General features: G+C 44.1%; 1 protein-coding gene across 4 annotated transcripts in view; it reads left to right on the forward strand.

The window, feature by feature from the left end:
* CTPS1 (CTP synthase 1) overlaps positions 1–13,194 on the forward strand; it is a 31,223-nt gene that overhangs the window by 4,224 nt on the left and 13,805 nt on the right. For all 4 annotated transcript variants that reach the window (XM_069588103.1, XM_069588116.1, XM_069588094.1 and 1 more), the window contains exons 3-8: positions 1,362–1,532; positions 3,771–3,871; positions 4,657–4,773; positions 7,698–7,781; positions 8,252–8,332; positions 12,255–12,406. In XM_069588103.1, the coding sequence (XP_069444204.1) occupies positions 1,362–1,532; positions 3,771–3,871; positions 4,657–4,773; positions 7,698–7,781; positions 8,252–8,332; positions 12,255–12,406 (706 nt within the window). The remainder of the gene's footprint in view (positions 1–1,361; positions 1,533–3,770; positions 3,872–4,656; positions 4,774–7,697; positions 7,782–8,251; positions 8,333–12,254; positions 12,407–13,194) is intronic.

The following is a 13,194-nucleotide window of genomic DNA, read 5'->3' on the forward strand; positions in this document are numbered from 1 at the left end:
AATCTTAAGAGGCAATGGGTTATTAGAGTTTTGTGTTTTCTGTGATAGAAATGATATTTTTGGTGGCTGAATGAAAGTTTGTCTCTTCTCTTGGAAAAGGATATCTGATGACATGGTAACTTTTCGAATATTTGAGAAGAGGGATTGTGTTTATTCTCTGTGGCTCCAATCTTTAGGAATAGGATGGGTGGATGGAAGTTGTAAGAGCATGGATTTTGGCCCAGTATACGATCTTACTAATAGCAAATGCTCTCCAAGAGTCGGGTGACAACTTCAAGAATTTGGTTCCTTTTGGTTGAAATATTCAGAGACCAAAGGACCATTTTGTAGAGATTCAGGCCATAGATAGATGTTGAATGTGGATGCTCTCTATGCTTGAGATTCTGTTTTGCTTACAGAATTTGGATAAGAACAAGCATCTTTTGAAGTGAGTGAAAAGTCAAAACCATTAAGATAGGGTAGGAATACAGCGCTTTACTTCTTTGCTATTGCTGATCAGCTACTGTGTGGTAACTGGCTGAATTATGTAAAAGAGTAACTACTTGAAATTGGGGGTAGATGTACTGTTAAGACATGTTAAGAAAAAAAACTTCTTCAGTTTTTACATTGTTTTCATACTCCTGCTTTCTAATAAGAGGTAAAAATCTATGAGTGTCATCAGAGCAAAATCTTTTCCATCAGGAAAAGATGGAAAAATTGAAGCAATATTTCAGAATTCTTGAGAGCAGAAGATGAAGGAAAAGCAAGGCCAATTTTTACTTTCCTATTTTTGAGCTTGTTTCCCATTGTGATGGTTGGACGGCCCCATTTAGGGCAAAAATTGTAATGGCATGTCAAGGCATGCATGTTAAACAAAAGAATAGGAGGAAACTTGAGCAACTTTGCACTTTTGTTTTGGACTAAAACGTGGCCCAGAAGTCAGTTTTTATAATCAGTATGACTAGGCTATGTTTAACTTTTTGGATCAAGTCCTACTTTTATCCCATTTAAACCTTTCTCTGCTCAAGTGGGAGACTTTGTTGAAAGTTCTTTTTCTCTGGGTGATGGATGCCATACCATATAAAGTCCCCTGTGTCTTCCATGGCCGTAGTTTCCTTCTGTTCATTCCATGCTGTTTCACAGCAGACTCTTCTGATTCAGACTGGGTGTGGAGGTAGACTGGAAGTATGGAGTTAACCTTTTGCAGAATGGTGGGTGATTTTTCTTTCATGTTATATTTACTTTTCTAAAATAAATTTCCCTGCTTCCTGTCAAGTTAATGCAAACATCGGTCTATTCAGGTGTTTATATTTGGGGACTCAGTTTGTGCCATGGTGTAGGTATCTCTCACGCGTCCTGCTGGTTTTCACTGTTCCCTGCAGGTGAGGTTTTTGTGCTGGATGATGGTGGGGAGGTAGACCTTGACCTGGGTAACTATGAACGTTTCCTTGATATCCGCCTCACCAAGGACAATAATCTGACCACTGGCAAGATCTATCAGTACGTCATTAACAAGGAACGCAAAGGAGATTATTTGGGGAAAACCGTCCAAGGTAATATAGGATTTGCCTTCAATGTTTAAAAATCTTAACCAGTTTAATTTCTTTTGTGTATAAAAATGTACCTTTTATGCAATTTCAGCATGAAAGCATCAAGTATTGTCATCGAAATATATCTTCAGGTGAAAATTCAAGTTATTTTTTTGAGTGGGCTCCCGCCTCTCTATGAATGACATTGAAGCTGACAGTCCAGCTGTGTGATTTGAGTGAGAGCTGTTGTTTTTGCACAGTGATGAGTGTGAAGCGATGAGGGCAGTAAGCCAGACAGTGTGTGTTGTGCGTCTGGAATGTTCTGTGTATAGACAGTGAGAAGGAGGAGGCCCGCCCATCATGTCCGTTGGCCTTTGGTCGCGGGCTGGAGGGAGTTTGAGAAGCGGGTCTCCGGGTCTGCCTGAGCGTTCACCAGCGCAGCACTGCTTGTGCCTTTGCACGCTGGTCGCTTGAGACTCGTGCTGCTTTTTAAAAGGTGGAGTTGGAAAACCACTGGTCTGCTATAATGGCATAAATCCAAATTTGGGGGGTTGTTGAAGAGTGACTCTCATCTGAGTCGTGAGAGTAAATCTGCTTTTGACTTTGGACTTTATGGACTGAGAACGGAGGGTTGCGCTGACAGCTGGCTCTGCCCTGGAGCCACCCTGACCGGATTCTGGGGCTGGGGGGTCATGTGTAGGTCTTAGCTCTGCCTCTTACCAGCTTTGTGAGCCCTGGCAGATCACTTCCGCTCTTGGAAGTCTTAACTTCTTTTCTGTGAAATGAGGTTAATAACAGTGCCTACCTCTTTAGGCTGTTGGCAGAATTAAAGGAGCTGAGTCAGTGGAGTATGTCTCTGAGTTCCCAACACACAGGACAGGATTGATTAGGAGCTGCAGTGATCTTTATCATACAGTTTGCTGTTCTAGGCCCCTGATGTCTTCATTCATTTATTCACTCATCAGCGATTTCTTCAGTGCTCAATACGGTCAGTTGCTCACTGGTGCTGGGAGTAAATGGTGAACGAGACCAGGGAAGCCATTGTCCTCGTGGAGGTTACACAGGGTTACATGGGAGAGGAAAAAACAAACAGATGAAGTGAAGTGTCTGGTAGGAGCTAAGAGGGACCTAAATAGAGTGAGGAGAGAGTGGTGGGGAAAGGGATCAGGACTGATGGTCAGGAAAAGCCTCCAAGGAGGGGGCTTGTGAGCTGAGAAGCTAGCCCTGGGAAGGGAAGGAGGGGGCTCAGCGCAGACAGAGACCCCTGGTGGCAGTGGGCCTGGTTAGGGACCAGGAGGGAGACTCTGCACTGAGACCAAGGTACAGGGGAGAGGTGGGTTGCACCCAGGTTCCATGGGGCCTCCCGAACGGCCACGCGGCATGGAGGTCACCTTTTATGCAGAGTCTGGAAGCCCGTTCAAGAGTGTAAGCCTGGGAGAAATGAACTCTGAGTTGTATTTTTAAAAGATCACTTTGGCTGCTGTGAGTGAACTACATCATATCCTGTGCTGGAGGCACTGCGGGTTATATGCATAGTGGGTTAAACAGTAATCTCTGCTCTGTTGGAACTGGCCTTCTGAGCCCTAGGACTGTGATTTAAAAAGTGCCGAGCTGTGGCTGGTGAGGGTGAACACTGTCTGCGAGGGTGCTGCTTATCAGCTCCCCAGGGCGCCTTGATGACGTTTCCACGACCTTAGGAAGGAGAAGCTCTTTCCTCCAGTTCATGGCAAGGGACATTGGACTTAGGAATAGTTAGGTAATGTTGCCCCAAAAGCCACACCTAATGAGTGGAGGGCCTGAGATTTGAATCCAGACGTTCTGGCCCAGATGCTGTGTCCCAGACACCCTGCTGCGCTGTCCTGTCCCTGCAGCAGGTTGTCTACCCTTCAGAAAGCTGGAAACCAGATGGATCTGGGTCCTGGGGCTCTTTTGTCCTTGGGAAAGGGTGTGTGTGATGTGCTTCCGCAGCCGTAAGCAGTAGGGGTAGTAGCCGCGCAGTGGTTGTGGAACCAGGGTAGGTTCTGCATTGGGGCCTCCGCTCCCAGGTGGCTCAGGTTGCCCCTCGATGTCCTGCTCTCCTGCAGGGCTTCCAGTCACAACTGGGAAATTCATTCAGGAATTCAAGAGCATTCAAGAGGGGTCTCAGAGATACTGTGATATCCTCCTGCTGCTCTGCAGCAGGTCTGTTGTCGCAAAGAGTATGTTTGCCTCAGTTAATGCCAGTGGGATGTGCAAGTCACGCAGGTCTTTTCTCTTCCTCAGTGGTCCCGCATATCACAGATGCAATCCAGGAGTGGGTAATGAGACAGGCCTTAATACCTGTGGACGAAGATGGTCTGGAACCTCAAGTGTGTGTTATCGAGGTTTGTTGAGTCTCCGTGGCACTCCGTGGTACCCGTGCATGTGACCGGGTGTACATTTTCTCCTCTTTAGTCAGCCACCAGCTACTGATAAGCCAATTGCCAGTGAAGCCCTTGACCCTCCCAAGGGCAGCGTGGCAGGTGAGGGTACCGTCACGGCCATGTGGAGTGGCCCCACCATCGAAAGCGATACTTCACTCACGCCTTCTCCTCTCCAGCGTTTATACACTTGCTTAGGATGGCTTACCAGTGAGAGTGGTATGACACATTTTCCTTTGTCTCTCGAGAAAATCAGGTGATCCGACCTTCTGTTTCCAGCGGCGGGAATGTTCCTCCCTGAGCCTCCTTTGGTCTCAGTTTCTGTGCTCCTGCTTTGCTGGTCCCAGCTGTTAGATCTCAGTGCTCCTGTGAAAACAGGAGACTCCAGCAGTTTGTTTAAAACTGGTTTTTATTGTAATACAGAAGTTATTTATGGCTAGGTAGTAAGACCTCAGGTTCTTTGCTTTGTGACTCTTCAGACAAATAAAATTCCTTAGGGCATCGTTTACCTGACCTTTTCCTTGAAATGATGTGGAAAGATCTGTGATGACCTTGGGGAATGGTGAGCCTATCAGAGAGGGGTCTTTTAGTCCAGAGAAACGTCTGCTTCTTGTTAACTGACGTCTGTTGGATTCAGGGCATCTGTATTATGTTGTTAGTGATAATTGAGATGACACAGTGCAATTGTTAGGAAACTAAACCACAAGAAGATGTAGTGCTTCACCTCTAAATTAACTTTGTTATTCCAGCTCGGTGGGACAGTAGGAGATATAGAAAGCATGCCCTTTATTGAGGCCTTCCGTCAATTCCAGTTTAAGGTCAAAAGAGAGAACTTCTGTAACATTCACGTCAGCCTCGTGCCGCAGGTAAGGCATTTAGGGCTTCACTTTGGGGGACGGAGAAGAGGGAGAAAAGGGTGGTTTTCACTCCTTATCTGTTTCAAATATTTGAGGTGCAGGAAACAGGGAATACACACTTCTTTGTGAACTTTAAATTATTATAATCATATTTTTACAAAGGTCAAATGGAAAACATTTGAAAAATTGATCAGGGAAATTTGCAGTTGAAGACAGTAGGTTGCACAGGTCCATTTGTCTCTAGTACATGGTGAAACTATACGGCAACTGGAGTAAAGGGAATTTTTTTTTAAGACAAAAATTCACAAAGATGAATCCTCTGAGTGGAGTCAGTAGTAACAAGAAATTAGGAAGGCAGAAAGCAGAGGGCCTTGTAGAAACGAGCCGGGCAGACCTGGAAGAGCTGGATCCTAAGCTGGCAGCGGGGGAAAACAGAGAGCAAGCCTGCTCGCCCTGCAGAACTGTGAAGACTCGGGAATGGGCAGCCCTGGGCGCCTCGGGGTGAGGTGGGGCTCGCTATAATTGCTATTTCCGAAGCACTTAGACTCTGACATTCCCTGCCCTAATGTGCACCGTTGGGCATCAGTGCTCTCTTGCCTTGGCAGAGGAGTAGGCTTTTTCTGGGTGAGTAGTCACTAGGGACTGTAATTTTATGTTGTGGCGACACCCTGCCTTCTTCTGCTACTGGGTTTGCAGATATCATAGCCAGGCTTCCCTTGTGGCTCAGCTGGTAAAGAATCCGCCTGCAATGTGGGAGACCCGGGTTCGATCGCTGGGTTGGGAAGATCCCCTGGAGAAGGGAAAGGCTACCCACTCCAGTATTCTGGCCTGGAGAATTCCATGGCCAGAATCAGACACAACTGAGTCAGACACAACTGAGTGACTTCACTTTCACACTTTCATAGTCAGGCAGGGACTGTCTATAAGAGATTGTAGGATTCTTGGGGTATGTGACTAACCCAAGAGAAAACACACTGCCTTCAGAGGCTCCCCGGTGAAAATAGACCAGATTCCCACAGCTAGGGCCCTGAGGGACAAGCCCACCTACTCACAGAACTTGTGGTTAGCTTTTACAGTGAGCTGGCAGCCAGTGACCACAAGGCATTTTGAGAAAGCATCTAGCGTGCAAGGGACCAAAACAACAGAAGAAAATTAACTTGGAGGAAACTGAGGCTCTGCAGGGGTAGGAAAAGGAAACTTCGGAAAGAGAAAAAGCAACATCTCATTAATATCCTCAGAATTAAGAGGAAATAAACTGCATCCATTAGATGGAGACGGATACTTTAAGAAGAGAACGTTCAAAGGACAGAAAAGAATTCTTGGAAATTAGAAATTAAATAGCAAGAATGAAAATTTAGGAGAGAGAAGGCTAAGGAAATACCCTATAAAGTAGAGCAGGAAGATCAGGAGAGAAAAGGCAAGGGACTTAGAGGTTGGTCTAGGACTTCTGATCCAAATAATGGGGTTTTTAAAAAATGGGAGAAATGGAGAGGCATGTGCGATGTGAACCAGGGGTCAACAGACAGGCCGAATCAGCCCACCTTCTGTTTCTGAAAATAGAACAGCCATGCCCATTTGTGTTAAAACATCAGAGTTGAGTAGTTGTGGCAGAGACTGTGTGGCCTACAAAGCCTAAAATATTTATTATCTGGCCTTTTATGGGAAAAATTTTCTGACTCCTGATTTAAAGAATTCAAGCAAATTTCCAGATAGGAGTTTCTAGATTGGAGGGCCTAGTTAATGCCCAGCCTATTAAATGAAAAATGACCCCCCCCCCCCCCACCAAGGTACATAGTTGTGAAAATTTGAAATAATGGTGCAGAAATTCTTAAAATCTCTAAAGAGAAAAATCGAGAATCACTATGGCATTAGAGTTCTCAACAGCAGTCCTGAAAGCTAAAAGATAGTGAAGCTGTTTCCCTTAAAAAATTTCAGGGAAAATGACTTCTAACTTAGAATTATATACCCAACAAATATATCTGTGAGAGGAGAATAATTTAGTATATAGAAAACTCAGCATATCCACAAAATAAAACCAAAAAACCAACCAAGGAAGCCAAATCATTGGAAAAGTCATGGCATGTGGTTTAGTTTGCACAGTATCTACTGAGATGGGGGCTGCAGACACAAGGCAGGTACATGTAATGGGGGCAGGGAAATGAAAAGAGTGGGTTCCTGATCCAAAAGGGAAATCAGTAGAAGATACCTCAAAGTGTCAAGAAATAGCAGTGTAAAGCATAGTAGGAGGCTTATTCAAGGGTGGAGGACCTACTGTATGGCATAGGAAACTACATTATATATCTTGTAGTTATAATGGGAAAGAATCTGAAAAAGTATACATGTACGTATGTGTGTGCACATACATAAGTATATATATGTATATAGTTACGTATATATAAAAATATATCTGAGTCACTTTGCTGTACGCTCGAAACTAACACAACATTGTAAATCAACTATTGTTTTAGTCGCTAAGTCGTGTCCAACTCTTTGCGACCCCATGGGCTGTAGCTGGCCAGGCTCCTCTGTCCGTGGGATTTCCCAGGCAAGAATACTGGAGTGGGTAGCCATTCCCTTCTCTAGGGGATCTTCCCCACGCAGGGATCAAATCCACATTCCTGCACTGGCAGGCAGGTTCTTTACCACTGAGCCACCAGAAAAACCATGTATACTCCAATTTAAAGAAAAAAGTGGAAGAGTGGCTGTCTCTAGGGTTTGGAAAGGTGAAGGGATAGATAGGTCTGGTACTACTGCTTTTTGGACAAACCTTAAATGACTCTGTTACTGTAAAACATGTATGTGTATAAACTCGACAGTCTAAAAACTAAATGGGAGTTTAGGTAACGTATTAAAAGAGGTTGGGAGAAAAGTCATTCTTGAAAGTCCCTTATCACAGAGAAACTAACTTTTTTTTTTCCCCTCCTGTAAAATAGCCCAGTTCAACAGGGGAACAGAAGACTAAACCCACCCAGAACAGTGTTCGGGAACTCAGAGGGCTTGGGCTTTCCCCAGATCTGGTAAGATTTCCTGGTTACCTGGTTTCAGTGTGACCTTGTCTGTCTAATGAAGATCTGGCCTTCATGAAAGCTAAAACCTTTGTTTTCTTGGCCTGCGTGTAGCTAGCCAAATAGAGTTAGTGCTTTGAACTGGGATGTGGTTTGCAAAGATTTCCCTACCTGGCATGTATGAAGTTGTGTCTTCTCCTGCTAGCCAATCATTCATTCTCCTTTTCCTCCTACCCAAGAACAGTGGTTGAGGAAAACCCCAGTTGGCTCATTAATCTCTATGTCAATTTGTCCTACCACTCTTGCACATTTCTCTAACTTGGGATTTAGGAAGTTTTGAAAACAGGTAACATTTTTACAGTTTCTCTGCATTGTGCTGGGAGTTGACATTTTCATCCAGCTTAACAATGTGGTGTCTACTTTAATTTCAATCGGGAGAAAAACCCAACTTTGTAACCCCTTCTGTCCCTCCAAATGTCTAGGTTGTGTGCAGGTGCTCAAATCCTCTTGACACGTCAGTGAAAGAGAAAATATCGATGTTCTGCCATGTGGAACCTGAACAAGTAAGTAGAAATTTCATCTTCTCATAAACCGTGTTTTGCTTCTAATTATCCTATTCTCTTAACCAGTTTCATGAGGCTTATTGCTATTTCATGATTTGAGACAGGAGACTGTTCCCTAGAAGAACTGACACCCGTGGGCTCTGTGATTTTCCATCGCCTTATCCCTGTGGTTCCCCAAACATCCTTTACCTGTCCTGTCTGTCCCGACTCCTCCTTTTGTTTGCTCCAGCCATGCCCAGTGGGTGTTCCCCTCCCTGGAAATAGGCCTGACAATCTTCCTATTCCTCCTCATCCTTCGGAGCCCAGCTAGGACACACTATTGTCTGAGAAGCTTTACCTTCCAAACCTCCTCAAAACTCTGGGTGACCTGTGTGTCTCACAGGTCCTGTTGGTGAGCCTGTCATTGCCCCTTATTGTGTTTATGTGCATGTGTTCCCGTGTTTGTGTGTGTGTGTGTATGTGTTCCCGTGTGTGTGTGTGTGTGTGTGTGTGTGTTTCGTCTGTGTATGTCTCCGCTCACAGACTGAGCTTCTTAAAGGCAAGGATCACTTTATTCAACTTTAAATTCCTGGAGCCTGCTGTCTAAGGTGTTGGAGGCTCTAGACATATTTAAGTCTTTTTTGTTACTTGTGCTAATGGCAGTTACCTATGGTACAGGAAATTCAGCATTTTGGAAGCTGATGTATCTCAAGTGCATATGGTATGGAAATTCCAGGGGTGGTGAGTTGGGATTGTGACTCTGGTCATGTTTGGCTGACGGAGAGCAGAAGGAAGTTGAGGTCAAGGAACTTGCGGTCGGGTTATGGGTGGTTTGTTCTATTACTAGGTTGTTTGAGAATCAGAGGAGCCCCGCTGGCCTAGGGAGGAAAGAGTGAAGCAGCAGGGTTATAATCAGAGAAATCCATTCACAAGGCTTCTAGGAGTACGGCAAGCGAATATGAAAAAACAAAAGTAACTGTGCTGGCATTAGAGCCAGTGAAGCAAAGGGAAGCCTTTGTCCATTAGAAGCAGCGGTCCCTCTCCAGCTCCCCGGCAGCTTGCGCTTCAGGGTGTGGGAGCAGCCGGAGGCTGGAGATCATTGTTCCTGGGTTGATGCCTGAGCCAGGAGCTCCATCCGAGGGATTCTGTTTCACACTAAGTGTGTTGTACGTCAGAATACTTTCATTGGTATAAACAGCCTTTTTTTCATGCACTTCAGTTGTTTTTTATATTTCTGTCCCTGCAAGCCAAGGTAATTCAATTCTATAATAGAATAGGTTATTATTAAAATTGAAAGTGTTAGTCACTTAGTCATGTCCAGCTCTCTGCAACCCCATGGACTGTGTAGCCTGCCAGGTTCCTCTGTCCATGGGATTCTCCAGGCAAGGATACTGGAGTGGGTAAGCCATTCCCTTCTCCAGATCTTCCTGGCCTAGGGATTGAACCTGGCTCTCCTGCATTGCAGGCACCATCTGAACCAAAAATGTAAAGGAAAGTTCCAACTTCTATCAGTTCAGTTCAGTTGCTCAGTCGTGTCTGACTCCTTGCAACCCCATGAATCGCAGCATGCCAGGCCTCCCTGTCCATCACCAACTCCCGGAGTTCACTCAGGCTCATGTCCATCGAGTCCGTGATGCCATCCAGCCATCTCATCCTCTGTCGTCCCCTTCTCCTCCTGCCCCCAATCCCTCCCAGCATCAGAGTCTTTTCCAATGAGTCAACTCTTTGCATGAGGTGGCCAAAGCATTGGAGTTTCAGCTTTAGCATCATTCCCTCCAAAGAACACTCAGGACTGATCTCCTTTAGAATGGACTGGTTGGATCTCCTTGCAGTTCAAGGGACTCTGAAGAGTCTTCTCCAACACCACAGTTCAAAAGCATCAATTCTTCGGCACTCAGCTTTCTTCACAGTCCAGCTCTCACATCCATACATGACCACAGGAAAAACCATAGCCTTGCCTAGACGGACCTTAGTCGGCAAAGTAATGTCTCTGTTTTTGAATATGCTATCTAGGTTGGTCATAACTTTTCTTCCAAGGAGTAAGCATCTTTTAATTTCATGGCTGCAGCAGGGGACTTTAAAAAAAATTCACAACTGTTGAGAAGTAGAACTGTACATATGAAGCAAATTCCATCATACAGCTAATGCTGGGAACCAAGGTTGCATGTTATTTAAAAACACAGATTTTTTTTTTCCTCCTCCTGTCTCTTCATCCTAGAACTTTGCTGAAATTAGTCACTATTAAAAATGTGACAGGTGTTTCTGTATTTAAATTAGACCTTCACAGCTATTTCCTGTCTTTTAATTTTCTTACTGAGTTTTAGGAGTTCTTTACATATTTTGAGTGCAGGTCTTTTATCAGATACATCATTTGCATATTTTTTTCTCAGCTTGCGGTTTGTCTTTTCATTTTGTTTTTCCTTTTTTAATCGAAGTACAGTTGATTTACAGTGTCATGTTAGTTTCAGGTATATGTCTTTTCATTCTCTTAATGGTGTCTTTGGGAGCACAGAAGCTCTTACATTTTTGATGAACTCCCAGTTTATCAGTTTTTTTCTTTATAGATTGTGCTTTTGGTGTCATATCTAAGAACTCTGCTTAATCAAGGTCATGAAGATGTTCTGTGTTTTCTAAAAGTTGTATAATTTTAGGTCGTAACACGTACATAGGTCTAGGATTCGTTGTAAGTAAGTTAATTTTTATGGATGGTAACTTCAGTAAAATTTGGAACTCATCTTTTTTGCATGGAGCTGTCTCGCTGTTCCAGCTCTGTTTGTTGAAAGATCAGTAATCTAGTTTTCTTTGTGAAGGTGGTTTATAGACTTTTTATCTTTGGGAATTGTGTTTTAGGTTTATTTATAGGTATTCATAATTTCTGTTACTATGTGAATGGCATATTGTTAAAAAATTTAATTTCCTGATTAGATATGACCTATGTAGGGGGCTGCCCTGGTGGCTCAGTGGTAAAAAATCCGCCTGCAGTGCAGGAGACGTGGGTTTGATCCCTCAGTCAGGAAAATCCCCTGGAGAAGGGAATGGCTACCCACTCCAGTATTCTTGCTTGGAGAATTCCATGGATAGAGGAGCCTGACGGGCTGCATGCAGCGCATGGGGTCACAGAGTCTGACATGACCGAGTGGCTAACACACATACACATGTAGGAAACCCTGTTGAGGTTGATCTCAAGCTTAGCAACCTTACTAAACTTATTAGTTCTGATTGTTTGCCTATAAGTTTGCTTGGTTTTATGAATAAGCAATATTATATGCAATTAGTGGCAATAGTTTCTTATTTTCCAATTCATATACTTTTTTCTTATCCAATTGTAATGTCTCATATCTCTAATATATTGAATAGAAATAGTGATAGTGGCCAGGTTGGCCTGTTTCAGACTTTACGTATTAAGTGACATTAATATTAAATATCAAGCCAAATGGTATTTGCTCTGGGTTTTTTATATTTTCACATTTTCCTCAATTCATTAAGAATTTTTATTATGAATTTGTATTAAATTTGCATCCACCAAGGTGATTTTTTCCCCCCCCTCTTTTAATCTATTTCTGTAGTGAATTCTACTGTTAAATTTAAGTGGTGTGCAGTGCTGCATGGGCCTTTGAATTTTTAAAAGCTCACTTGGGAGTGATTCCAGTGAAAGCCAATTTTTAAAATTACTGATCGTGGGACATTTGCTACTTGGACATAATTTTTTTTTAAACTAATTTGTGGTTTTGTTTATAAATTCTTGAGGACTTTAGCACCCATGTTCATAGGAGATTAGCCACTATCTGTTCTTCTCAATTTATATTTTTTAGAAAGTTGACCTTTTCTCTGTTTTCAAATTTAGAGCAGTTATGTTCCCAAGGTCATAATACCTGCTAGGAGACTGTTGGCACAGTTAGTTTTTATTCCTTTTCATGAACTAACTTTGCTCATTTTTAAACAGGTGATCTGTGTCCACGATGTTTCGTCCATCTACCGCGTCCCCTTACTGTTAGAGGAGCAGGGGGTTGTAGATTATTTCCTCCGGAGACTGGACCTTCCTATTGAGAGGCAGCCACGAAAAATGCTGATGAAATGGAAAGAGATGGCCGACAGGTTTGCTTCTTAATAAGGACTTGGGGGTCTCAGCCTTATTTTTCCCTTTTTTTGGTGGAAGGTCAGGGAATTCAGCTCTTCCTTATGTGATATCAGCTCACATTGGAAAGGCCTTCATAGAAGAAAGGATCTTAGCCAGCCTTCACATAGCTGCATCATGGATGAGGAAGTCCTGATAGAGCTGGCTCAGGTCACAGGTGACACAGCTGTCCCCTTTGCTCCCGTGCAAACAGGCCTCCTTGTGGTGATGGGCTAGTACCTGTGGCTCACATGGATGGCGGGACATGGCTGGAGCACTCCTGGGTGCTCCCAGGCACCTGAGCTGTGTTTGGGAACGTGCCCACCCCACACCACAAAAGGATCAGCAACGATGTCCAGTCTTTTCTTTCTTCCTTTCTTTTTGTCACTGAATTTGGATTCTTATTTTCTGTGTCAGAGGAAGAGGATTTTTCAAAACATTCAGCTGCCAGTGATATTATCAGGCAGAAGAAAAGCTTTAGCTGGGCGTCTGTCATCAAAAATAAATACAGTTGCATGAAGCTGCTCAAGATCTGAATCAAAGTAAAAGCAGGAAGGCAGGGGGTTGGAACATTGTCAGGACCTCCCCGCCTGCCGCTGCGGGTCACTCTGGGCTGGAGGTCCTGCCCAGTCTACTCTCACTGCTGCTATCACAGCTCATCGGTTTGAGAACCGGCCCACCCTGTGTGCCCCTCACTCTGAGATGCTTACACAGTACGTGACAGACCTTGACCAGCGCCTCCAAGCCCTGGGTGCGGGCTGCTGGAGCC

Source organism: Ovis canadensis, chromosome 1 (assembly GCF_042477335.2).
Source record: "Ovis canadensis isolate MfBH-ARS-UI-01 breed Bighorn chromosome 1, ARS-UI_OviCan_v2, whole genome shotgun sequence".
Classification (NCBI taxonomy): domain Eukaryota; kingdom Metazoa; phylum Chordata; class Mammalia; order Artiodactyla; family Bovidae; genus Ovis; species Ovis canadensis.